Source organism: Cupressus sempervirens, chromosome 6, assembly GCF_028749045.1.
Source record: "Cupressus sempervirens isolate cs-2001-9-10 chromosome 6, ASM2874904v1, whole genome shotgun sequence".
Lineage (NCBI taxonomy): Eukaryota > Viridiplantae > Streptophyta > Pinopsida > Cupressales > Cupressaceae > Cupressus > Cupressus sempervirens.
The window spans coordinates 480,895,909-480,921,210 of NC_143123.1; the positions used below are offsets into that span (position 1 = coordinate 480,895,909).

A 25,302-nucleotide genomic window follows, 5' to 3' on the forward strand; every position below is an offset into this window, starting at 1 on the left:
ACATACAAGCATACCAATAAACAACACAATAGCATATGAAACATCATGAAAAAACATGAACAACATGATCAAGGAGATAAAAAATTCTTACCTTCACAAGGAGATTATGGTAATATGAACAAATTGAGAAGAGTTTTTCCTTCTTTGCCTTCAATCTTCCAAGACTTCTCTTTAAAGGTAGAGATTGGGTAAACACCAAACTATTCCAAAAAGGGCCTCTAAATAATATCCAACCTCAAACACCAAAAAGGGCAATAACTTCCCCCACTCACCTAAAAATCAAGAAGTTTCTAACTCAGCCAATCCTAAGGTTAACCACGAAGTGGAGTTGAGGTTATGCAACTCATGATAACCACTTTCAATTTTCGCACAAAGGCAAAAATAGACTTTTTGAGTGACCTCAAAAGTCAATAAAAGGGGCTTAGGGGGTGGAAAATACCCCCAACCCATACCCATACCCCTTGGGTATAAATATTTCATGTTTTAAGGCCTTAGGAAGTGATTTGGGGCCAAACAAATGCTAGGAAAAATTTAGGACCATCTAACAATTTCAAAATGTAGATTAAGCACTAATCTGGATTAGGGATAACTAAACTCGATTAAGAAACAAATTAGTAAAAAGGTCACTAACTTAGTTTGACTTAGGTCCAAAGGTTACATAGTTAACCCTAACTGGCTTGCTGGAATGCATAAGCAGATTCACGAGTGTCAAGTGACACTATAAGAATACAGTTACAAAATATTAACATTTACTGATCACGGAAAGATACATTCATACATATCATAATACAATTAAGTTACAAACAACAAGGTTTCCACGAATGACACATAGGGATCGGTTCTGTTTCTCTGTCGGGTTCCTCGGCTAAAATATCCTGCACACTCATTGCACACATTAGTAGCCCCATAAAATCATATGCACATATTTATATACATATCATGGAATCACATAAATTAAAACATACATCTTTCAATCAATTAGGGTTTCTCTCGTCCTACGCATATTCTTAATCATTAAATTTTCATAATCAAAGTGTTAATCCTGCATTTACTTCACCAACATACATGTTCATAAAGCATTAAATGACGAAGTCAAATATCTGAAAGTAAACATCAAACAATATGAAATAATATAATATGTTCAAAGCATCTAATAGTGTCTTGACATCTCGAATCGTGAGTATCAAAATAATAATGTATCATTATGCTACAATGGATCGAGGTGAGGCCTCACATCTATGATGATATTAATGGTTGTTATAGATGCATATAATAATGAAATAAATGGTGATATCTTTTGTGGTTCATGCGCAGGGATATGTTGTATTGTTGATACAGGCGCACAATAAGTCTTTATTGCCTTCGTACTGCGACCGATCTGATCAGAATGTGGTGTGCGAGAAAGTAAGCGGGGGGAAAAGTGGGATGTTATTTGTGGGCCTGTATTTGGTATCAATTGGAGGAGGCACAAAGGCTACTGTGACGCCCTTGGGAGCAGACCAGTTTGATGTGAAAGATCCCCATGAGAGACCAAATGTATCTCACTACTTCAACTTGCTCTTCTTCAGCCTCACAGTGGGCTCAGCTCTTGGAGTGACTGTGCTGGTTTGGATTCAGAACAACAAGGGATGGGATGACGCCTTTGCAATTTCAGCTAGATTCGTTTTGTTTGGAATGATGTGCATTTTTCTCGGATGTACTACTTATCGTCACAGAATCCCACAGACAAGTCCCCTTACTCGAATTCTACAGGTGCCTACATTATTATGTGTCCACGGCTTGTCATTTTACTATAGAGGGTGTATTTTTTTTAATCAAATTTCCGTATTTCATGAATAAAAGTTCACAAAATCCTCTCCCTCAAAGGATATCAGGGCTAGTTCAACATTGAGTTTCACCATAAACTCTAGTTGAACAGTCTCATTTGGTATTGGTCATTTGAGTTTTTATTATTATATAAGTTGTTGACAATTTGTCTTTATCAAAGAGAACATTTTGTTATTTATCATTTGATCTTTTACTATTAGACAAATCTATTAATATTTGTCATTTTTTTCTTAGTTCTCTACCAAAAATAGAATTCAAAACTATCTTTATTTTAAATTCTTATGGATATTGATCATACTTTTTATAACAATGAAATTGATCTTGAGATTTTTCATAATTTCAAAAATTAGACTAATTCTGACATGTAATTTTGAATCAATAATAGAAACAGCAAATCTAGAGTGTTAAACTTATAGACAAACATCTCAAATTCAACTTTAAAAACCTAGAAACAAAATATTAACAACACATTTAACAATAACAATATATAATATCATAATATTACATAAATATAAAATTCTACAATAAAAAGTCTTCAGAAAATATGTCATGAAACCAAAAAATCAAATTCTAGTCACCACCCATATCAACATTTAAGAACTTGAAAAGATCCTTATAATTCCTCTTTTAAGATATTGTCAAATTTTTTATTTTAAAAAACACAATAAAGTGGTCGTGTTGTGAATGACTCTTAAACTAAATTATAAGGTCTTCACCATTTTCTTCTCCATTTTCAACCCCTTACTCACCAGAGACAATTATTTTATTGTAGTAGGCTTATAGTTAGTATAGGTATTTGCTTATGCCAAATGTCCTCTTCATCAGGTACACCTCCAAAGTCAATTTTTATCCTTACCTCTAAAGATAGATCTCTATCCACCTCTAGCTTCACTTACACCAATTTTTTGACTTGAAATAATTTCTAAGAAAGAGCTAAAAGGGTGAATTAGTCTAGGCTAATGAGAAATCGGAATATGCATGAAATTCATAAATGCAAAGCTATGTATTTTTTTATTTTCTTTATATTGACTTAAAATTTCTAGATACAAGTCACATCAGTTTGCTAATTTTAATTGTAGAATAAACATTATCCACTGGACTCTTAAAGAGCTTTCAAAAGAAAAATGAATGGTCATATTTCTAGAAGGGAAAATAGAGTGACTGTTAGGATTCATGCACCCAACAGATGCAACTACATTAACATTAGTGACCTATGGAGTAAGAAAGAAAACAATATAGAAATTTTCATTTCTTTTCAATTTATTTGTTCTTTACGTTGAATTTTATTAATTGTGATTTCATGTTTTTTGTGCAAGCATTTGAATTATTTTTTCAGTAATGATCAAAACTAGTTGGAATTACAAACAGGTATTCGTCGTGGCAATCAAGAATCGAAAGCTTGAAACACCAGAGAAACCCCAAGAACTATACGAGTTGGATGATAAGGAAGCAGATTTGCCATCCGAGAGGCTTCTACATACAGATGAATTCAAGTATGTAACTTATTTGTGTGTAACTATAATCCCCACTCTCTATCAAAATCTTTTTACATCAAGAAAATGGATTAGCTGTTTTTTTTTTATGGAGAGAACAGATTTCTTGACAAAGCGGCAATCGAAACCAAGAATAGCCAGGGAAAAAGTTCGTGGCATTTGTGCAATGTAACCCAAGTAGAAGAAACCAAAATAATAGTGAGAATGATGCCCATATTTGCAAGCACAGTATTGATGAGCACATGCTTAGCACAACTACAAACATTCTCTGTTTCTCAAAGGGTGACTATGGATAGAAGCATGGGAAAACATTTCCAAATCCCTGCTGCATCTCTGGCTGTAATTCCCTTACTCTTTCTTATTTTCATCACTCCAATCTACAAAAAATTCTTCATTCCACTTGCTAGGAAATTCACAGGGCATGAATATGGTATTACTCACTTGCAACGAATAGGGGTTGGATTAGTACTATCTTATATTTCCATGGCCATTGCTGCTCTTGTGTAGGTGAAGAGGAAATGTGTGGCGATAGAGAATGGAATGGTGGACAATATACCAATTTTGGATCCACCCATTCCAATGAGTGTGTTTTGGTTGGGATTGCAGTACTTTGTTTAATGGAATTTCAGATCTGTTCACATTTGTGGGTATACTTGAATTCTTCTACAGTGAAGCTCCTGCGAGGATGAGATCCTTTGCCACTTCTTTTACATTTGCGTCCTCTTCCATTGGTTACTTTCTTAGCACCATCTTTGTTTCTATTGTAAATTCTTCTACTTGACACAGCACCAAGAGCCATGGTTGGCTTCATGGCTATAACCTCAACCGCAACCACCTTGACTTGTTTTACTGTTTTCTTTCTATTCTCACCATGCTCACCTTTTTCAATTACATTTTTTGGGCACAATGTTACAAGCCAATACTTGCATATGATCCTTCTACAAAAAGGTCTAAGGACAGAGCATAAATGTCATTTCATTGTTCAAATAAATGTTAGGTTATCAGTTAGTATCCATTCATGTTTTTCCATTTCATTTCTAAAAGGCCATCACACCTTTTGTTGAATGATATTTAATCAATATAATTTAATTGTTGTTAAAATTGAGGCAGCATTGTATAAGATCATACACTAACTCTATTTTCAATTGATACCATGCAAACATAAGACAGTGTTACTCTATTTTCAAATTAAATATTGGCTAGTAGAGTATAAGTAGTTTAGAAGGTTCTAGCCTCTCATTCTATATAATATTAGCTTGATTTCATATGAATTTAATTATAGAGTAGGATTGGACATAGTTTATTTACCTTCCTAAAGATAAATGATATCATTTTCACCATTTTAAGACATTAAGCTCTAACTAGACATACTTATTATTAGGCATTTATATCCCTCTCACATCCAAATAGATAAGTTCATCATCATGTCAAGAATTGTGAGAGGATTATTTTTTATTTTGGTATAGCTCTGCAAAGCAATCCAACATATATGAACTCTTCTTCTTTTATATCTTCTTTATGGATAAAGAATTAGAAATGGATTTCCTATCCACATTTTTCTTTTCTTCTTTGAGCTTTTATTTATGAATTAAAAAAATTAGGACTCATCACCAATTTCCAATTCCAAAGTAGGAAAAAAGGAACAATCTATTTCTTAGAAGTTTCTTCACAGGAAGAGTCTATGTACTTGAGTGTAGGGGCATTATTCTCAATTAATGATATTCTAGAATTTATAAGTCTTTTTAATTTCTCTTTAATAGATCCAAAGGTATTTATTGAGAATTTCTTCACTTGCATGTGTTCCTTATCAAAAAGGAGAGTTTGACAAACATCTTAGATCTTGGGGATGTTTTGGTAATTATCAATTGTAGTAATATTAACTTCAATTTCCTCTTTAAATAGAATATTTTCTAAAGATATAAATTTAGAGCCATCATGGTCGAAAATATTATTATTGATTAAGAGCTAAAATAAGTTTCTTATAGGGGACTTGAAACCTCAACAATTAATACAAAAGATATATCAATAAAATTCCAACAAAAAACAATGTTGAGAGAAACCAACACTCCTGAAAAAATAGAAAAAAAAATTCCTACACCTAAACAACTACCAACAACTAACCTAAAATAGGACACAATGAAAAATAGAGGAAACTAAAAAATAGAAAGACCCAGGACAACAAACCTTATGCCGGATCCAAGACTAGCTCCTCCTTTATTTCCTCAATTTTGTCAATGAATTCTTTAAGGTCTTCTTTGTTAAGCTCCATGCTCATTGACTTTAGTTTCCTCATACTCTCTCTGGTCCTTTTCACTTTTCCTGGAGAATTCTTCGCATACTTAGAATACTCTAAATCAAGAACCAACAACCATTACCCACTAATTTGTTCAAGCATTTAACAATGGCCTCCATTATCCCCTCCTAGCTCTTAGTCATGACCTTAATAATCTTATTCATTTTCTCTACTCTTTACATTAGACTCTGAATGACATTATTAGTATCAATGAGATCCCCTATTTTCTCTTTATTAGTAACATCCTACATTTTATTGAGGATTTCTTCCATCCATGCTTGCAAACCTCTATACTTAATTTTTAGGAGTTTTATAAAATTGAAGAACCACTTATCCATCCAGAATGTGTAAAGAGAGATGGCCTTTTGTAGTTTGGAGCACTCCAAGGGGAGGTTTGACATTCATATCCTTAAGATCATCCACCAACATCTTAACATTAACCTCATCCAAATCAATAGTATTGGTCATTGGGAGATTTCTTTTGTAATTTTCCTTTTTCATGACTATCAACATTTTTGACAATTTCTTTCTAGACCAAGACATTAGAAGAAATATGTACATCATGTTCCATTGATTTGACATAGTCATCAAGTTGGGGGGCTCCTTTATTTTATTCCTCAACATTCTTCTCATTATTTACTTCTTTTTCCTCCTCATCCTTATCATTTTGTGAATGGCCTCTATTGTCCTACAAGTGAGTAGAAATAAGGGACAAACATTTACTGTGAGGCCCATACATTTTTTTCCATAAAACCATATGAGTGATCACTCTCCCTCTCTTCTATCATCTCCATACTCTTCTCATCATTTTCACTCTCACCTTCTGACTCCATCCCCATCTCCTTGTAGTTCACATTAAGTTTCTTACTCTTAGTTGACTTTAGTATAGCTTCACATGGTTCACTAATCATGCATTTATCCTTCTCTTTAATATCTCTTGAGCTCAAAGGATTATTTTCCTTTTTGATCAAGATAGACTGTGGGAGGGACTCTTTCACTTTCCACCATAAATTCTAAATTGAATGCATCAACCCTTCATGTAGAATGGGTTTATTCAGTTTTTTCCTATAGGTCTTAATGTTATAAGTCAAGGAATATAGGAAATAGAAGGGAAATATAAATATTTTCTTATACCAAAAGTAATTTAGAAGGACAAAATGATAGTTATGGCCTCTACCATAATGTCCATCCAAAGTTATGTATTGAATCACTACTTTAAGAACCTTCATCCACATGGGTTTAATTGGAGAAATCACATACACTCCCGTCCCAACCACATTTTCCTTGACTAAAGCCCTATCTTCATGTTTTGGAAATATTTTAAGAAATTCTTCATAAACCTATTTATTTTGGTAAAACACATACCTCTTGTTTTAAGTCTTGTGATCATCATCATGCTTTCAATATTCAGCTTCAAATATCTTACCACCATTTTAACAATCTCCTAACCTTGAAGAAATTAATCCATAATTTTTGTCTTTGAATCCTTCATCCTCTCCATAAATAGAACCAATCCTCTATTTTCAATCTTCTTAGAGACCTCTGGTTCCTTTCTCTACTAATCATAGTTTCCATGTTCTCTTCTCTGAAAGATTCACCCAAGATAATAGTGCAGAGAATAGCCCTTCACAAAATACCACTCAAAATAGAAGATGCAACACACAAGAGAAGGGAAAATAAACTAGGTACAAATAAAAGACCCACAAAGCATGACTATTTCTTTGAAACTTAGGCTTAACTCTAGTAGGAGTTCTATAATCATTAAAATTCTTGTTCCTAATACTACCCTTCATAGTTATAAAGATTTGTGATATCAATGATTTTGTTGAGTCTCTTGTCATGATTAATGAGCTCTTTTACATTGTTGAGCCCTTACGTGCCATCATTCTAATAAATGGAAGAGATATTAGAAAATTTCATATTTTCTATTATGTCAGCAACCCCATTGGTCTCTCTATACAAGTGGTTAATATAAACATTTTCAAGTTTGTTTATAATAATTTTGATCTCTTCAATAATATTGTCTATAGACCAATATGGTTTATCCTTATTGGATATTCAATTGAGACTAGTATGGGAATCTCCCTCAATCCATAATCTAGTAATACCGCATTTCTCCATCAATATTATACCCTAGAGTAAACCCATTGGCTCAGCCAAATGATTCATCTAGATCCTAAGAGGGACAAAAATGACTTGAATAATATTGCATCTATCATTTCTAACAATGATACCACAACTAGCTACACTAGGGCTCCCCTTGGGAGCCCTGTCAAAGCTCATCTTGAACCAACCCTTAGGTGGGAAATTCAATCTTGCATTATCCCTTCCCTCTCTAGTTCCCTCTTTTTTAATCTTTCCTCACTCCTTCAAACTCACACACATCTAAAGCAATTTTCCCCTAAAGGCTACTTCAAAAGTTCTCAATGACAATAATTTTGATTCTTCCAACTAGCAATGCTGAAAAAAGTGAATGAATCCTTGAACACTCAAGATTCCATTCCTTCCATAGATTCCACATAACATGAGGGGCGAGAAGCATCCAAGGATTCATGTCCACAACAAATTTATGACTTTTCCATATCACCCAAAAATTGTGATCTTCCCCATCATAGTCTAGTACTGATTCCACTTCTAGAAAATACACATGGAAATAAATTATTTATAGGTAGTACACAATATAAAATTATGTAAATTTACATAAGATGAATTGGCTAGATAAATAAATGAATACACATGGAAATAAATTATGTTTAAGTAAGAGAAAATACCTACACAAAAATGCCATATTAGACATGAATGAAACTCTACTTGTTTATAAAGTTTTTCCATTTAACTAAATTATGATAGAGAAAATGTTAAGGCATAATTATGTTCATTTATAACATGTATTTTACTATTTCTTTTTTGCAAGTTGAGCTAAAGTCAAAATTAAAGTTGTATCTTATTTTTAGATTCTCATATTAAAATAAATGATAGTAACGTATGAGATGAACATATTTGAAAATCACTTGATAAGAAGAGTCACCAAACATTATTATGAAAATTGATATATAAAATATTTAAAATTATAGACAAAGAATGACAATATTAAGATGGTAGAACATATTTGAAAATCATTCCCCTCATTATGGGATGTAATTTTGTATTCTTATTTAAGGTAGGGAACGACGCCTATTTGGCTTTCAGGAGCCACGTTTTCAATTCTAGTAACCTTATACTATATCTATCAATATATACAGGGTTCATGCCTTCGATTTTTGATAAAATTAAAATTACTCATAAAATTGGGAAGCTACTAAAAGTGACATATACATAGGTAGTACACAATATGAGATTATGGAAATTTACATAAGACAAATTAGTTAGATAATGAAATGAATGTATATGAAAAATAATTATTTATAGGCTAGGGAAAATATGTACACAACAATGGCATATTAGATGAATCAAACTTTACTGCTTTACATTGTCTTGACATGTTACTAAATTATCATAGATAAGCAATCTAGTCAAAATCCCGAGTCTAGAATTTCTTCTACCCTGGTGGTAACAGATGGTTCTTTATCAAACATGCATGGATCTTTTCCACACATGCATGGTTCTCTTCCAAACATGTGTGCAATGAGATGTGACTAATTTTATGTGGGGGAGAGCTCTAGGCTTTAAAATGTTAATTGTTGTCTCCCATGAAGCTATGAATGCCATTTTCTAGTTATTCCTCTGGAGGCAGTGATGGAGGACATTGAGTATTGGACTAAGCATGCTTTGATATGAAAATTTCTTGGTATTTGGGTATCCTTATCACCTCTTGAGGAATGGATTTATCGTTCATGGTAGGTGGAAGGAGATATGCAAATCATGTTAGCTAGGAATAGTTATTTCTTTTTTGTTTTCTCTTGCATGTCTAATCGGGATCATGTTTTTGAAGGGGGTCCTTATTTTTACAACCATGTGGGGTTATTTGTTAAACCTTGGCATTCAAGATTTGATTTTGCTGAGGATCTCCCTCAAATGTTCCAGTGTGGGTTCACTTGCCACGTCTTCCTCTTGAATTCAGGCGAGAAGACACTCTTTGTCAAATTGTTGCTTTGCTTGGAAATCCAACTACGATTGCACATCAATCCCTTGATAAAAAGATTCTCTCTTATGTGAGAATCTGTGTTGAAATTTATTTGAATAACCCATTACCAGATTCTATGTAAACTTGTCTTGTGTCTTCTTCTTGAGTGGAACAAGTAGATTATGAATCCCTTCCTTTCTAATGTCAAATATGTCATGAGTATGTTCATTTGCAACATCAATGCCCTTGTGTCTTAGCTTCTAAAGGGGCAAATGGCTCTGCTACTGGCGATGATGGTGATCAATCAAACACTACAAGCAAAGGTAAAGCTTAGACGGATAACATAGCTAAGGGGTGTGCACATGAAAATAATGTGGGAAAAGGGAAGACTCAATTGAATGACATTGGTTTGGATAAAGATGGCTTTATTCTTATTCATCCACGAGCTAAGGGGCAAGGCCCTTCAACGATCAACAGTCATATTCTAATTTTGATCAATTTGAGGTGCTAGAAAGTATGGTTTTAGAGGAGGTTATTTCTCCTAGTATCTCAATTGATCCACTTTGTGATGGGGAAGTTCTAACTCATGATTCCTGTTAAGCATCTTAAGTTGTGGTTCATCAACCAAATGAGCTCCCTATTACTCCTTAGTCTAGAACTTTGGTGATTCTTGTGGTGCCTCAACATAATATTAGTATTTTGGAGGACTTAGCTCAGGATGTGATAGCATTTGGTAAGGGTAAGGGGTCTCCCATCCCTTTGGGTTTGTTGCAAATACCTTTTAAGAGGGTTTCATTTACTCCTCCTCTAAAGAGTGGCCATAAGAAAGACCAAGAGAAGCTCAAATTTATAGAAGATATGTTGATAGAGTCCAGGGCTGTAAAACCCTTGGATGTTCACTTCCCCCATCCTACTTAGTGATGATCATCCTCTCATGGAATGGTAGGGGGTTGAATAACATCCCTAGGCAAAAGGCCATTCATGATTTGGTGATTGATAATTCTCCAGATTTTTTTGGTATCCAAGAGACTAAGCTATTAGTGGAGTCTATGTACCAATTTTCCTCTAGTATTTGGCCTTATGGTCAATGCCAATGTGTTGGGGCTATCTTTTGGGACCCTCAAAAAATTTCTCCCCTTGGCTTGGTGTCTTCTTGTTCAACTCTATGTATGGTAGCTTCTTCTATGGATTCTGGTGAGGTGATCCTAATTACTAATGTGTAGGTCCATGTCGATTTTGTGGGAATGGTGAAACTCTGGATGTATATTCAACATGTTAGAAACTTTCATCCTTATCATCCTTGGGTGTTTGTAGGAGAATTCAATAAAGTTTTAAGTCTAGAAGAGAAGTAGGGTGGGTTGGCCCAGTTAAGGCCTTCATCTGATCTTTTCCATGAGAATATAGATTTCTTGTGTCTTTATGATATTAAGACTGCTAATGTTCTCTTTGCTTAAAATAATAAAAGGATTAGAGTTGATGCTATCTTAGAATGTCTTGATAGGTATCTAATTTCTTAATTTTGGGTTAGTGGTGCCCTCACTCTCTATTCTAAAATTATGGATTGGAGCTCGATTCTAATCATTAGCCAATTAAATTTTCTGCTACTAGGGTGATTATTCCTAAGAGTCCTCCTTTTAAGTTTCAGCTCATGTGGCTTCATGAATCCTCTCTTCATGATCTTATTTCTAGTTGGTGGAGGGATGGTGTCCCTGCATTTGGTACTACAACATTTTCTCTTACTAGAAAACTTCGATATGTCAAAGGGCAGCTCAAGATATGGAACAAAGATTATTTTAGGAACCTTCATTCCATGAGGAGGCTCACTTAGGAGCGTTTGGATGTCAGTACTAGATAGATTTGGGATCTTGGTTTCTCAGAGGATCTGGGTGAGGCTAAATCTCTTACTTCTAGACATGTAGAAGAATGGGAACTTCGGGAGGAAATATTCTAGAAGCAAAAAGCCAGGGTTGATTGGCTCTAGGAAGGTGATAGGAACACTTCCTTTTTCCACAAAACTATGCAATCTTGTTAGAATCATAGCTATATTTCTTCTTTGGTTAATTGTGAAGGTATCTAGTTATCTTCCTTGCCAGCTATGTTTTAGGAGGCTACTCAATACTTTTATAACCTCTTCTATGAGGACTCTCCCCTTGCTCATAATGAAGAGCATATTATTTTTTCTTGTATTCCTACCCTTATTTCTTAGGAAGTGGTCTTTGGTATGCCTAAAGGAAAGTTACTAAACGTGATGGCTTTCCTATTGAATTCTTTCAAGAAAAATGGGACATCATTAATCAGGATTTGTTAGAAGTTTTTAAGGAATCTTATTCTAGCAAGTAAATGCTTTGAGCACTGAATTCTACTTTCTTGGTTCTTATTCCAAAAAAAGACGAGGCTAATCAATTGGATTTTTTCTAACCTATTGCTCTATATAATGTGGCTTACAAAGTTATTACTAAGTTGATTATTGAGAGACTTAAAAAGTGGCTTCCTATTATTATCTTAGAAGGACAAGGAGGTTTGTTGTAGGAAGAAAAATCTTAGATGGGGATGGTTATTTCTACTGAAGCTATCCACTCTATGGCTAGCTCAAGGGAGCGATCTGTGTTTATTAAGTTGGATATGGATAAGGCCTATGATAGAGTCAAATGGAGCTTTCTAAGGAATATTCTTCTTGCCTTTGGCTTTAGCTAAGAGTGGGTGAGTTGACTATGAGTTGTGTAACTTCTTCCTCTTTCTTTGTTCTTCTTAATGACCAACCTTCCTAGTTATTTGGTGCTTCTAGGGGTCTTCGCCAAGGTGATCCGCTTTCACCCTATCTTTTCATTATTATGGCTAAGGGTTTGGGGAGATTCATTAAGTATCAAGTGTCCCAGAACTCTATCTAGGAGTAACATCAGGGGAATGGTTTACCTTCTCTTTCTCATCTTCAATTTATTGATGACTCTTCTCTTGCAGGAATTGCTCAAGTCAAGGAAGTTATAACCTTCAGACATACTTTCAATATTTATTTGGTAGCAATAGGCCAAAAAGTTAATGAACACAAATCTTCTATATATTTCTTGAACACTCATAATCCTATTCAGTGGAGGATCGCTAATATTAGGTTAGGTTTCAAATTGGTTCGCTCCCTTTGATTTATCTTGGCATTCCTATTGTTGTTTCTAGGAAGCCATGACTCTTCTGGTAGAATTTGATTAACAAGCTTCTGAAGAAGATACATAATTGGACCCATAGATGACTCTCTATTGTTGCTCATGTTACCCTTCTTCAATCTATTATTCAGGCTCTTCCTATTTATAAAAGCATGGTTCAGGCTGCTCCTGTTTACTTTCTCAAGGAATTTGATGCTCTTTCATGACAATTCCTTTGGAGTGGTAATTTGTGTAACTCTAAATGGAGTTTGATTAGTTGAGAGACTATTTGTAGGCCTAAGAAGGAGGGTGGCCTTGGCTTGGACGATCTGCTATCTTGAGTAGAAAATCTTTGGCTACTAAGCTGTATCGACGATGGTGCTCTAGACAAAATCATCTCTAGGCTCATAAATTACTCATAAATATTTTAGAGGCTTTGATCCTTGGTCTGTTTCCATGCTTCCTCTTGAAGGTCGTGGCTCTATCATGTGGATTCATACTCTCAAGATTGGTGCTCAATTGGTTAAGAGTGACCTTTTCTAGATATGTAAGTGAGGCTCTAAGGCTTTGTTTTGGTCTAATGCTTGGGATGGAAACCCTCCCATCTTATCCATTTACCCTCATCTTTAGACTCTCTGTGATTCTTTTCTTGCTGCTAGATGGGATAAAGTGGCTCATTATAAAACTCCTTATCAGCTAGGTCTTATTGTTGGATATAGATAGAAGTGTTCTTCAAATTGGCCTCCTTGTGGCTCAGAGGCAAATTGCGAGGATCATTCTAGGATTTTGGCTTCTAGGGAGTGAACATTGTTCTTTGTTTGGGCTAGATGTATTGGCTTGGGGTGGTACCCTATTTGGTAAATATTCTGTTTCTGCTGGGTACTGGGAGATTACTAGACAACTGTTAGGGGATGCTAGGGTCCCTTAGTGAAAACAAGTTTGGAATAAGTTTTCTTGGTCCAAATGTAATTTCTTCATGTGGCTGGTGGCTCATAACTGGTGTCTTACATGGGATAATCTTTGTAAATGTGGGTTCCAAGGTCCATCTTTTTATGTGTTATTTGGTAATGGAGAAGGATTCTATCTCTCGTCACTTCTTTCATTGTTCCTTTTCTACCCAGTTATGGCATCTTTGGTGGAGTGCTTGGGGTTGCTCTTGTCGGTTTGCTTCCTCCTTGCCTGAGTTTTGGGATTGCTTAGGGAGTGCCCCCTCCAAGGCTTCACCTCTTCAAGCTGCATGGATTGCCAACCCCTCTTTTGTACTCTTTGGCATAACTGATTGGAGAGGAACCGATGAATCTTCTAGAATGTCTAGATTGGTGTCATGCATCTTGGGTGGAAGAATTCCCACTTTCTTCAGGAAACTATTCAGGCAAAGTGTGAGTTAGATGGAGGTATGGATCTTGGTGATCTTGCTATTTGTAGATGCCTTAACTTTCATTTTCAAGATGGGTTCTTAGGGGCTGCAAGCCATTGGTATCATGGAGTTCCAAACCATCCTAGACGTCAAGGGAAGAGATGGGTGAACCGTGTGGGTCATCGGTCGCCTCCTCCACTTGGAGTTTTGAAAGTCAAAATTGATGGTTCTTCTAAGGGAATCTAGGTCCTGTTGGCATTGTGGGTGTGACTTGATGTAGCTCTGGAGAAGTTCAATTTCTTTTTTTAGTGCACAAGGGTTGTCATATTAATAATCTCATGGAGGCTCTGGCCATTTTACATGCTATGGAGCAATGTTGTTTGAGGGGATGGCACAAAGTTATTTGTGAATTTGACTCTCAAGCAGTGGTGAATCTGCTTAGTTCGAAGTTGCTTGAGGATGTTATTTGGCAATTGACTTCAGTTGTTAATCAAACTTTTCTCTTTTGTACTTCTCTAGAGTTTGTTAGTTTTAATTACATTTCTCGAGAATGGAATAGAGTTGCTGATTGTTTGGCCAAATGGGCATCTGAGCATGCTTAGGAATGGAATATTGTGGGTAGGGGCAACTTCCCTTAGATTTGTCTCTTGAGTTAGATGACCTTGTTACTTAAGATAGAGCTCCTTATTGAGCTCTCATTTTTGTTTTTTATTGTGTCTTAATAAATTTGTACCCCTCTTTTAATTAAAACATTCACTAAAAATAATTATTTTATGATTATGAAAATTGATAAATAAAAATATTTATAATTATAAAGACAAAAAAATGACAATATTAAAATGCTACTAACATATTTGAAAATCATCCCCTCATTTTTTTGGTGATTCCAAGAATCACCAAGAACAATTATTTTATGATGGTGAAAATCCATAAATAATAATATTTTAAGTTATAAAGACAAAGAATGAGAATATTAAAATGTTAGACCTAATGACTTTTAGCAAATCCCATCACTGTAATTTGATGATGTATCATAATATACTATTGTGGATGACAAAATCACGAGGCGCGACCAACTAAGCTCACAATTAGTTTGTCTTATCACATTGGATATAACGCAGGGCAGAGTTCAATTTCTGAGGTTTATTTATTTAATTTTTAGTTTTCTCCGAGCAAACAAACAAGAAGACATGTACGATAAAACAAAGTCATGGGTTTCAACGCTATGAGGTTATCTTATATGAAAGATTCTTGTATACCACTTCTTTTCTATTATGTCCTGCTGTTTTCCATGCATTGCATTACCAGCAATTTCAATCGTTGTAAACATCGAATGCTACAGCAATTCCGTCCGGACGTTACAGCCATCTACGCGCCGGTAAGAAAGTTACGTGTGTTAAAATATATTTTTTAATTGTATACATTTATGGAAGATACAAAAAGTTTTGATTTTTTAAATTCTATTTTTTGTTTTTCATATTTCTCGCATATTGTTTAGTATTATAAAAAAGTTCAATGTTTAGATTGGAGTGTTAATATAGATTGCTGATAAGTCACGCTGTCAATAATGGGTTGGATAAAGGAGGTTAGTAGTTTGGTTTGTAAGACTTCTAACTAGTATTATATGAGGAGTTATTATTCACTGTGTATTAAAGTTAAATGATGATTCCAAGCATTTACAAGAATATTTGTCTATATAGCGTATTGATTTATTCTATGAATCAATTAAAAAATCAAATATTTTTAATTTGTTAATTGTTGAATGAAGTTAATGGTCAAGCTTGTAAACCACGTCTAAATTTATGTTAAAATAGTTAGGACTGACAATTCAATTGGTAGAACACTTAAATATCAAATAGAAGGTTATAATTCTGTCCATCTACATAAAGTTTAACAATCTTATAATTAGTTTTTAAATGATTTTTTTATTCTTAACTAGTACTTTTGGTTTTTGCTTGATAAAATGGCCTAGCCCTAGCTGAATTTAAATTTATATTAAAATCAAACCAAGATGAGAATTTACAAAATATGCAAGCATTCAAAGGAAGCAAAGACACTACCCCAAAATCACCCCAAAGTCATAGTGTCAAAAAAGTTAATCTAAAATTTACCACAGCCATCCGTAACAATCTTTAGCACTTTATGAATTTGATGATTTTCTTGTTCAATCTTTAATAGAGTCATAAATATTCTATAGCTTACAAATTACAACTAGTTTTTGATGGAAAATGCTAATCAATTAAATTAAACTACATGTATATCAAAAAGATTATAGTGGAAGGAAAAAGTCAATAGAGTTATATAGGCACAACTTAGAAGTCGTAGTCTAGAAAAATATAAGAATATAGCGTTGAAGCATAAGCAAAATACAATTGAATAGAAAATGCCCTCCATGATGGCCACCCTTAAACATCACACACTACGTCAGAAATTAAGTTTGGAAAAATAAGTCAACTTAAAAAAAATTAGTCCTAACTAACTCAAGAATCCCTTAGAATGAAGAATGCCACTATCCTCCATCAAATTGTACAGATAAAAAATATCATGGATTTTTTTGAAAATTCAGTGTTCGATCTTCATGATCTACATAGTTTGTGGTCGAAAATAACAAAAAATATAGAAAGGAAACACGTTTTGGTGAATCTGGAAAAAAGAAATTGACTTCATTTTGTCTTTGATATTTTTTTGATGGAGATTAGCCTATCCCTTTAAAATGTCCGATTGATTCTTAATGACAAAACTACGAGCCCTTCACATGTGAATTTTTAACTATAGTTTAAGTAAAAACAATAATTTTTTATAATCAATCGCTCTCGTCGATAGAGACCGCCTCTTAATAAAAAGTTGTAAGAATTCTTGTAACTATTTAATAAAATATTTTTTAAACAACTTTCATAAAAACGTTGGATTGAAGTCATTGAAATTTTCACAGGCAGTTTCTATGGAGGACAAGAATGAAACGCGAAACCTTCTATATATTAATAATTAGAGGAGGAGACTCCTGAGCCATTCTTCGTGCAACAATATTGAGCCAAGTTTCCTGCTGGAGCCAACTGCGGCTCTGTAGTTCTACAGAGATGGTAAATTTTGTATGACTTCCTTCTTTATTTCTCATAGAATGATAGTTATGGCAGCTCATGTGTTGTACTGATACAGAATATCACTTTGCAGGGGGAACTCACAAATAAAACAGAATTTTTTGATGAGTTGGAAGGATTTGTGGACTGGAAGGGAAGGCCTGCTCGCAAGTCTATCCATGGTGGGAAGCGGTCCGCTGCTTTTGTGTATGGTAAATATTACTCCCATTCTATTTTCTTAATCAATTTAAAATTTATACAATGAGCGGAGAAATTAAATTTGTGTTATTATAAAGTTCTTTTGTAAATAAAAGTATAGAATAAAGACCATGCGATTTTTAGAGTCTATTTTTCCTTGAATTGATTTGTTTGTTTCGAATCATACGTGGTGATCTATTGTGATTCATATTCTCTTGCATCTCATAATTCAAAATATTAATATCAGAATTTGTCACAGAATTGAATCCATAAAATCTAACCAGAGAGATCGAAAATTTAATATTGACTTGTATGATGTGTTGCAGCAATGGCAACACTGGACAACTTGGCTTTTGTGGGGACAATTATGAACATTATTATGTACATAATGGGCGTGATGAATGTGGAAACTGCGGAAGCAGCGAACACGCTGACTAATTTCGTGGGTACAACATTCTTGCTGGCGCTGGTTGGAGGAGTGATTTCTGACTGTTGGCTTAACAGATTCAAAATAGCCGTTTTCTCAGCTCTGATACAAGCAGCCGTAAGTCCATTTACATCCTTTTTTTCAAATTCGAAGCATAACATTGATTCCATATACATCTAAAGAATAACTTCCTTCTTTGTTTTCGTTGGGCAGGGATATCTTGTAATGTTAATACAGTCCCACAATAAATCTTTGTTGCCGCCACACTGCAACCTATATGATCCGACAGTGCCCTGTGTGAGAGTTAGCGGGGCGAAAAGTGGGATGTTATTTGTTGGGCTTTATCTGATTGCTATTGGAAATGGCGGGACAAAGGCCGGTTTGCCGCCGTTGGGAGCAGACCAGTTTGACGACGGAGACACGGGAAATATATCTCACTACTTCAACATGCTGTTTTTCAGTGTGACCGTGGGCTCAACAATCGGAGTGACGGTGTTAGTTTGGGTTCAGAACAATAAGGGATGGGATGATGGCTTTGGAATTTCAACCGGAGCTGTTATCTTTGGAATGATTTGCCTTTTGCTCGGATGTAATACTTACCGTATCAGAACTCCACAGACAAGTCCCCTTACTCGAATTCTACAGGTGTGTGTGCATTGTTATGTTTACAGGGAAAGGGGTATTAATTGCGCAGTTTTTTTGATTGATCTACCATTTTTCCAAGCAAAGAATTTTTTTCCTTATAGTTGAATTTTAAGCTACCATCTTTCTAAAATATCAAGATGTGATTGCTGTTTAGAATATATCTTATTAAATCAGAAATTTCTACTTAAATCGAATCAAATATCTATTATTTTAATCATAATGAGAAAATTCTGTTTCTGAATTTAATATTAAGATTTCAGATCATATTTATTTTTCCCCTATCCCATTTTTTTCCTTAACAATTTGGTGCATCTTTTCTCTGTTGGTATTTCATATCACATCACATAACTTGAATCTTTGACCAGTAAATTATTTGCTGTTTTCAATTAATAAAGAACAAATGTTGAAAATTTTAGAAAAATCTATTTTATTTTGATTTTTTCATTTTTTCTCAAAGATACATTTTGTCTAATGAACCATTTTTTTCTATTTTATATATTTATATTTTTTTACCTTTTCTTTTGTTTGATTAATTATCTTGTTATTTAGTTATTGATTTTTGTTTAATTTTATTTCACTTGTGTGAAAACTACCTTAAAATTTTGTATGAGATGACCATATGGATCTCCTTGGGCTTTATCTTTTATTTCTTGTGTCTGCATTATTTTATGGGAAATTATTTTCCTCACTCTTTTTACTCTACTATAAATTATGATATGAAATATTAATGCTAAAATCTCAGTACAATTAAATATAAAAAACAATTTGCTGATCAATAATGTGTTCCAAACAGTTTTGAATGAATTTACGCCATTCGTACACTGGGATTTGTCCCTGTTCATGTACAGAAGAATTAGGAGCCTAGTACTAGCTATTTGAATTGTATGCAGTCTAAAAAATAAATAATGGACACGACAACTTCTTGCTGGCTGTTCAAGGCCTTCCAAAACTTCTAGGCCTGCTGTAATACAACTTATATATAATATTTAAAGTGACAAATAGAATTACCAAATTAATAAGAGTAATAGAAGGCGGCTATTCTCCCTACAAACTATACAATTGACCAATTTTCAAAAACATCATAAATTTTTCCAAATATCTCAGCATTTGATCTTCATGATCTGCATAATTTGTAGTGGAAAACAACAAATTTGAAAAAAATCAGTTCGTCAATCTAGAAAAAAAAAAGTTTGACTTTATTTTGTCTTGAGTACATTAAGTCTAGAGATTAGCCTCCCTTTGCGAATTAGCAGAAACTGGCCTCTTATTTGTATAGCACTGGTCTAGTCTCACATCTACTTTTAAATGAATAATCTCTATATTATTTTACTGATAATATTATATATAACGGTTAAAAATTAATAAAATAATAAATATTATAGATGGTCTACGGTTATCGTTGATCAATTTTGTTTCACTATCCAATCTGAAGGACATATCATCCTTCCTTTCGTTTATCTTATTGTTGCAACCTTTCCTTTTTCTATCTTTACAACGCTTGGCAAGATAGTTTAAGAGAGCCTTGTAATTTTATCTTTTAATCATTACGAAAATTCATTTTGACGATCTATATAGCAAGCATAAGAAACCACATTGAAATTTAATACTCATTTTATTTTATTCTAATCTCATAGTCCGGGTCGAAGTGTTTGAATTATTTATTTTTGCAATGATCAAAACTAGTTTCCATTACATAGGTATTCGTAGCTGCATTCAAGAACCGAAACCTCGAAACGCCGGAGAATCCCCAGGATCTTTACGAGCTGGCTGACAAGGAAGCAGATTTGATTACCGAAAGGCTTTCTCATACAAACCAATTCAAGTACGTATATTAATACAGAGTTACTAATCAACATCGCTGTAAAAATCTATTATATCAAGAACATGAATTAACTGTTGCTTTGTATGGAAATAACAGATTTCTCGACAAAGCAGCTGTGGAAACAGAAGACGGCAAGGGAAATAAAAGTTCGTGGAGTTTGTGCAGTGTGACGCAAGTAGAAGAAGCGAAAATAATAGTGAGAATGATGCCCATATTTCTAAGCACAGTATTGATGAGCACGTGCTTAGCACAGCTCCAGACATTTACTGTTGCTCAAGGCGTGACCATGGACAGAAGCATGGGAAAGCATTTCGAAATCCCATCAGGATCTCTTGCTGTAATTCCTCTTGTATTTCTTAACTTCATCACCCCAGTCTACGACAGATTCATAGTTCCAATGGCTAGGAAATTCACGGGACATGAATCTGGCATTACTCACCTGCAAAGAATTGGAGTTGGGCTTGTGTTATCTGCAGTATCGATGGCCATTGCTGCTCTTGTGGAGGTGAAGAGGAAACATGTGGCGATAGACCATGGAATGATCGACAACATACCAATTGTGATGCCGCCCATTCCAATGACGGTCTTCTGGTTGGGATTTCAGTACTTTGTTTTTGGAATCTCAGACCTCTTCACATTTGTGGGTATGCTTGAATTCTTCTACAGTGAAGCCCCTGTGACGATGAGATCATTTGCCACTTCTTTCACATTTGCTTCCTTGTCCATTGGTTTCTACCTCAGCAGTATCTTTGTTTCTGTTATTAATTCTGCTACTCGGAACATGACAGAGAGCCGTGGATGGCTTCGTGGTCATAATCTCAACCGCAACCATCTTGATTTGTTTTACTGGTTTCTTGCCTTTCTTAGCATGATCAACTTTTTCAATTACATTTTCTGGGCACGTTGGTACAAGCACAAGCCGCTACTTTCACATACTGAGCTTCCTCTAAAACAGTCCAATGACGAGACATAAATGTGCTCTTTATATTGCTCCAATGAGCATTGCAGGCTTGTTATGTCATCATCTCACAAGTATCTTCTTATTTCTCTCTTTTCCCTTTCTCGATAGCATCTTCCTGTTATTTCTCTCTTTTCCCTAAAGGATGATCATCTTTGGCTTCGAATGATATGCTTATCAGTTCTAAGTCATGTTCTATTTATGTCTTTCAATATCTTGTTGACTTCAAATTGTCTTTCATAGGTATGTATGATTTTGTATTTCTTTTTTATGCACAAATTGAGGTCATATTGGCTGGGAGGATTTCTTGTGGGAGATATTTAATAATGTGTTATTAGTACTTGCCCATAGACAAAGTACTATTGTGACACATTTTGTATTTCATTCATTATTAAGTACATTGTGCATAGTTAGATGCAAGATTTTTAACTTAATAATTTTTATAAAATACTTTTCTATGATTTGATTGGATGAATCATTTTAACTCTTATACATAGGACAGATTTCACGAAATGATAGTTTTTAAGAACTATATTTTTAATAATGTGATTTATATCATTTTAACTAGATGGTAAAATATGATATTTGAATAATTTTAAAGATTTTTAATATTGTAATTTTTATATTATAATTTACAAATTAAATTTTTCTATTCAATTAAAAATATTATATATACTTATATTATACAATATTTTAAGAAATGCTATATAATGTAATAACTATATAATATTTTTATTAATTTAAATATTCTGTATACTATAATAAATAATAAATCTATTAAATGAAAATTAAATTTCTACTAAAACTAACAACAAGTACTAAGTCATTATATGACACTTGTTATTTAATCATATATGTTCCCTATTTGCCAATTCAAGTAATAATATCATAGGAGATATACTTGTTCTTTAAATTAGTCTTTGTATAAATATTATTTTATAGCAAAACATGGCATTATTATTAAAGTTATGATTTGGGTGTTCTTAATATTAGTATTTGTATAAATATTTCAATTGATTTTTTAAAGTACATTGTACTATTATTTAACCAAAATTATTTCTCTATTTGCCTTGATTTTGGTAATATTATGCTCACAAACTAGATTTTTAACTTAATAATTTCCATAAAATACTTTTCCTTAATTAGATGGGATGAATTATTTTAACTCTTATATAGGTGGGATTTCATGGATTGTAAAACATGATAGTTTATGAGAGTTGTATTTTTAATAATATGATTTGTATCATTTTAACTTGTATATTTGTATATTTTTTAAGATTTTTAATATTGTATTTTTAATATTATATTTTGCAAATTAAAATTTTTCATTCAATTAAAAATATTGTATATACTTATATTATATAATGTTATAATAAATACTATTATATATATAATTGCTATAAAATTATTCTATACACTATAATATATTTCTTAAATAAAAAACTAAACTTATACTAATACTAATGTCAAGTACTAAGCTATTATATGACACTTGTTTCCTATGGGTTACCATTACAATATAAATAATCTTAACAATTTGTAATAAATAAAGAAAATATATGTATAATCAAATTTATTTTATTTCACTTAGAGCACAGAATAAATAAGTTTAACAACTTGTCTTAAGATATTAGAAATGTAAACATTCATTTACTAATTTGTTTTAGATAGTGTAGTAGTGTATATATGATTGCAAGGATTGAGAAAATATTTATCTTGTATTTTTCAAATTTTATTTTAATTTTTGTTAGACTATTATTTATATAACTAGCATGTCTCATTTCATCTATTCAATAATCTAGATAAGTATGTGGATAATTTTTAAAACTTTAATCTAATAGAGTGAATATAATTCTATAAGGTTTAGATTCAAATTTGATTTTTTGGGTATGAACCAAATCCCTTCCTAATTAGCCATTACTATATAACTTAAATATGTTTCATTTCATCTTACATTGTAAGATGTTGCAATAAAAGATTTAAAAAATGTAAGTTATTATTATTAATGAAGAAGAATTGTCATAGGATGTCATAACATTGTTATCTAACAATAGAAAATTCATTTCACAAACAAATAATATAAAAAACATTTGATCTTTGTTTCTTAAATAAAAATATAGAGGCCCTTGAAAAAATAGGATGCTTAACTAGCAAAATTTCAAAGTTGTTTATCAACATTGGTACCTCATTTTGTAAATATTAATTCTAAAAAATAATGGATATAAGTTCTAGACATTTAAGAGAACACTTAAATTATATACACATCGCTTGACTTTATAGAGATGTTTACCATCCACAAATGTAAGCTTGAGTAAAAAAATGATAACAATTTAGTTTGTCATTTGTGAGTGTTAACTAGTTCAAAAATGAACTTTGAATAAAGTCTATAACATCAAGTATTATCAAAAGGAACCTACAACTCCCGCATCCGCAACTCTTCTCGAATCTCCTCGTTTTATCTGCATGATTAATTTCTGCATCCAATGGAAACTCCTCTGGTCCTTCAAACATTGGATCGTCTGCTGGGATCCCTGTTTAGTCAGATGATTTGGCGTTTTTGGGCATCTTCACTCCTATAGAGGTGTGGGAGAAAGTAAACCTGGAGAACATGGGGATCCTTCTACTAGGTTCTGTGGTAGAGAAAATATCCACGATTATGTCCTTGTGCTTGGTAGGTCGCTTTCTGTGCTATAGACCTAGTGTAGAGATGGTGTGTGATAAAGTGGAAGCTCAAAGGTTCGATTGATGTCTCAGTGATGCTAGGTGCTCTTCTTCTATTTAAATTTGCAACGAAGGAAGATAGGAGATCTATTATGGTAGGCTCCAGGAGTTATGGTAAACACTTCTTGTCCCTTGCTAAGTGGAAATTAGGATTTCATTCTGTAGCAGATTTGAATCATTTGGCTCTCGTCTAGATCAGGCTCTTTGGTCTTCCATTGGAATTTTGGGATGAAAATATTTTTAGTTGGATAGGGGATTCTTTTGTCTATTATATCAAAGTTGACAATATAACATTGAAAAAATCTAGACTAATTTTTGCTAGATTACGTATCAATGTTCCTATCAATAAGGCCCTCCCTAATGTGGTTGTCTTGATATATAAATGGCAATCATGGAGAGAGACCATTAACTATGAGAATATAGGGTTGGAAGGTTATGCTTTTGTGGAAATATTGTGGACCTAGTTTCATCACCCCAAAAAACTAAAGATGAAAAGTCTGGTTTGGAAGAGGGGGAGATCCCCTAAACTTCGAAAAAGTTCAACTAGATTAGTTCTTTGGAAGCTTTAGCAGAGGACCAAAACATAGATTCTTCTATGCAGTAGAGTAACATTATTTTGTAGTCTCCATTGCAAAAGATGGAGAATGGAGGAGACAGTGCTATCACCACCATTGGTATTGGCTCCGAGGTTAATGAAAGACCTATGGTAAGGACCTGAACTTAATGAAGGACCTATAAATTTATTGTAGAAGGATCAAATAATTTAGATGCAACCACATTATTTTTTGAATTTCTTTTATCATACAATGTAAGATTTTGATAAATAGAAATAGAGACTCTCAATTCATAATTGTTTGTATGGAGGAGAAAAGTGTTACAGAATATAAATATGTAACAATAGTTCTCACATTTAAGGCAAGAGCCTACAATGCATCAATAAACTGTGAGTCTCTCATCAGGGAGTTATTGGGTTCAAATATACTCAAGATTAACACATAATAGTAATTATTATTAACAATAATAATAAATGAATAAGATCATCAAGATGTTGTCTTAAAGTGGGAAGAAGAGATAATTTTCATAGAAGGGACACTCCTTTCTACATAATTCAATGCATTATTATGTTTATTTTTACTATCTTTTATTCTCTGGAAAATATATTTTTTTTTGTATGCTAATATAATGAATACATTACACCATGGATAAATGGAAATAAATTCATAATATTCTTGTCGAAATAGTCTAAACCAATTTAATATGTGTTCAAAAATTTGAGAAAAGATATAC

The 25,302-nt window shown here is 33.3% G+C and overlaps 1 protein-coding gene and 1 pseudogene across 1 annotated transcript; both read left to right on the plus strand.

Annotated features, from left to right (window-relative positions):
• Positions 1 to 1,284: 1,284 nt before the first annotated feature.
• Positions 1,285 to 4,287, plus strand: LOC149553128 (protein NRT1/ PTR FAMILY 4.5 pseudogene; annotated as a pseudogene).
• An 11,105-nt stretch (positions 4,288 to 15,392) lies between these two features.
• On the plus strand, positions 15,393 to 21,309 carry LOC149553129 (protein NRT1/ PTR FAMILY 4.5-like). Its single transcript, XM_089790289.1, has 7 exons — positions 15,393 to 15,545; positions 16,473 to 16,527; positions 17,370 to 17,456; positions 17,769 to 17,986; positions 18,083 to 18,514; positions 20,212 to 20,336; positions 20,433 to 21,309. Exons 1-7 carry the CDS (start codon positions 15,393 to 15,395, stop codon positions 21,307 to 21,309), a joined length of 1,947 nt encoding a protein of 648 aa, XP_089646415.1.
• The last annotated feature ends 3,993 nt before the right edge of the window (positions 21,310 to 25,302 follow it).

Bases quoted from the DNA above. Each gene is read 5' to 3' on its own strand.
- LOC149553129 (XM_089790289.1), top strand. From the start codon at position 15,393: ATGAGGTTATCTTATATGAAAGATTCTTGTATACCACTTCTTTTCTAT. The intron at 17,457-17,768 runs GTAAATATTACT...GATGTGTTGCAG, and splicing joins GTCCGCTGCTTTTGTGTATG to CAATGGCAACACTGGACAAC. The intron at 20,337-20,432 runs GTACGTATATTA...TGGAAATAACAG, and splicing joins TCTCATACAAACCAATTCAA to ATTTCTCGACAAAGCAGCTG.